Source organism: Nematolebias whitei, chromosome 5, assembly GCF_014905685.2.
Source record: "Nematolebias whitei isolate Nwh7 chromosome 5, NemWhi1, whole genome shotgun sequence".
Classification (NCBI taxonomy): domain Eukaryota; kingdom Metazoa; phylum Chordata; class Actinopteri; order Cyprinodontiformes; family Rivulidae; genus Nematolebias; species Nematolebias whitei.
The window spans coordinates 1,054,349-1,056,117 of record NC_056502.1 but is presented as its reverse complement, the minus strand read 5'-3'; the positions used below and the strand labels follow the sequence as shown (position 1 = coordinate 1,056,117).

Below are 1,769 nucleotides of genomic sequence, written 5' to 3'. Positions count from 1 at the left end.
AGCCCTTTAAGCGTTGGGCCTCACTGGCTCCTAAATGGCTGAAGAAAATACTATTTGGGAGCTGATTACCCGCTCTTAATGTAATTTATACGGACCGGGTGGGGTCCACACAACAGGTGGGCGTGGACTAATTTTTTCAGTGCAATGCTTCGCATGACGGGATAAACCCACCAGCGACAGCCTTAAAGTGCTACGCCTATACTCATAGAATCTGGGGTTACAGTACGTAACCAACATTTTCAAATTAAGCCTTGGTTGTAAGGGAACATTGTCATAAAGGTCTTGGTGTTAGGTTTTGCTCTAAATTTGTTTTTTTTGTTTTTTTCTAGTTCTGGTCTTGGTATTAGTTTTTGTATCTGTATGTCTCTGGTTCTGGTCCTTGATCTGGTTTCATTAGACCTATATTGGTCCAGTTTTGATCTCGGTGAACCCATTCAAACAACTGCCATATTTCACCAACAGAGAAGTTGAGCTGTACCAGGGAGCGGTGAGACAAATACAAACAAACAAACAAAGAAACAAACAATAAGACCACACAACTAAATGGACCTACATGTTACATCCCAGGCTCAATATGAGAATCCGCCCCACATCTATGCTCTGGCTGACAACATGTACAGGAACATGATGATTGACACCGAGAATCAGTGTGTTATTATTAGGTAGGTAGAGCTTCAATACGTCACACTCAGATTTTACAGCCTAAAACAGGAAGTCTCAATGTGTTTTTTTGTTATTTCAGCGGCGAAAGTGGAGCTGGTAAAACTGTTGCTGCCAAATACATCATGAGCTATGTGTCCAAAGTCTCTGGAGGAGGTGAAAAGGTTCAGGTGAGAAGCCAAAGTTTAGGTTTTTATCGATTATTATTCACAGATCAGATCATCAACAACTTCTGTTCATGCACTTATTTATTTGCTGTTGCTATGGTAACCATATGCCAAGCAGCATGTGAAAGACATTATCCTGCAGTCCAACCCACTGCTGGAAGCTTTTGGAAATGCCAAAACCGTCCGCAACAACAACTCTAGCAGATTTGTGAGTATAAGCATACATCACTAGTAGTACTACTGGGAAATACATATGCACAAATAGACACACCGCCATACACATCTGTGTACTTTTGTCAGGGAAAATACTTTGAGATCCTGTTCAGTCGAGGAGGAGCTCCAGATGGAGGGAAAATTTCCAACTTCCTTCTGGAGAAAAGTCGAGTCGTTTCACAAAACCCTGGAGAAAGAAACTTCCACATCTACTACCAGGTACTACTACATCTACTACAACATGTACTCCTAGGTACTACATCTACTATAACATGTACTACATCTACTACAACATGTACTACCAGGTACTGAATAAAATGACGTACTACCAGGTACCAAATCGGGTAACATGTACCACCAAGTACTATAACTTCTACAACGTGTACTTCCAGGTACTAAATCTTCTACAACATGGACTATCAGATACTACATCTACTACAAAATGTACCCAACATGTAGCCCAACATGTAGACCAACATGTAGCCCACCATGTAACCCAGCATGTAACCCAACATGTAGCCCAACATGTCACCTAGCCTGTAACCCAACATGTAGTCCATCCAACATGTAGCCCAACATTTAGTCCAACATTTAGTCTAACATTTATTCCAACATGTAGCCCAACATGTAGTCCAACATGTAGCCCAACATGTAGTCCAACATGTAGTCCAACATGTAGTCGAACATGTAGTCCAACATGTAGTCCAACATGTAGTCCAACATGTAGTC

The 1,769-nt window shown here is 41.4% G+C and overlaps 1 protein-coding gene across 1 annotated transcript in view; it reads left to right on the top strand.

The window, feature by feature from the left end:
• The first annotated feature begins 543 nt into the window (after nucleotides 1-543).
• The window catches only part of LOC119409595 (unconventional myosin-Ie), a 19,212-nt gene continuing 17,986 nt past the window's right edge, over nucleotides 544-1,769 (top strand). Inside the window, exons 1-4 of the mRNA XM_037676495.1 lie at nucleotides 544-662; nucleotides 743-830; nucleotides 946-1,035; nucleotides 1,128-1,259. Coding sequence (XP_037532423.1) covers nucleotides 544-662; nucleotides 743-830; nucleotides 946-1,035; nucleotides 1,128-1,259 — 429 coding nt within the window. The remainder of the gene's footprint in view (nucleotides 663-742; nucleotides 831-945; nucleotides 1,036-1,127; nucleotides 1,260-1,769) is intronic.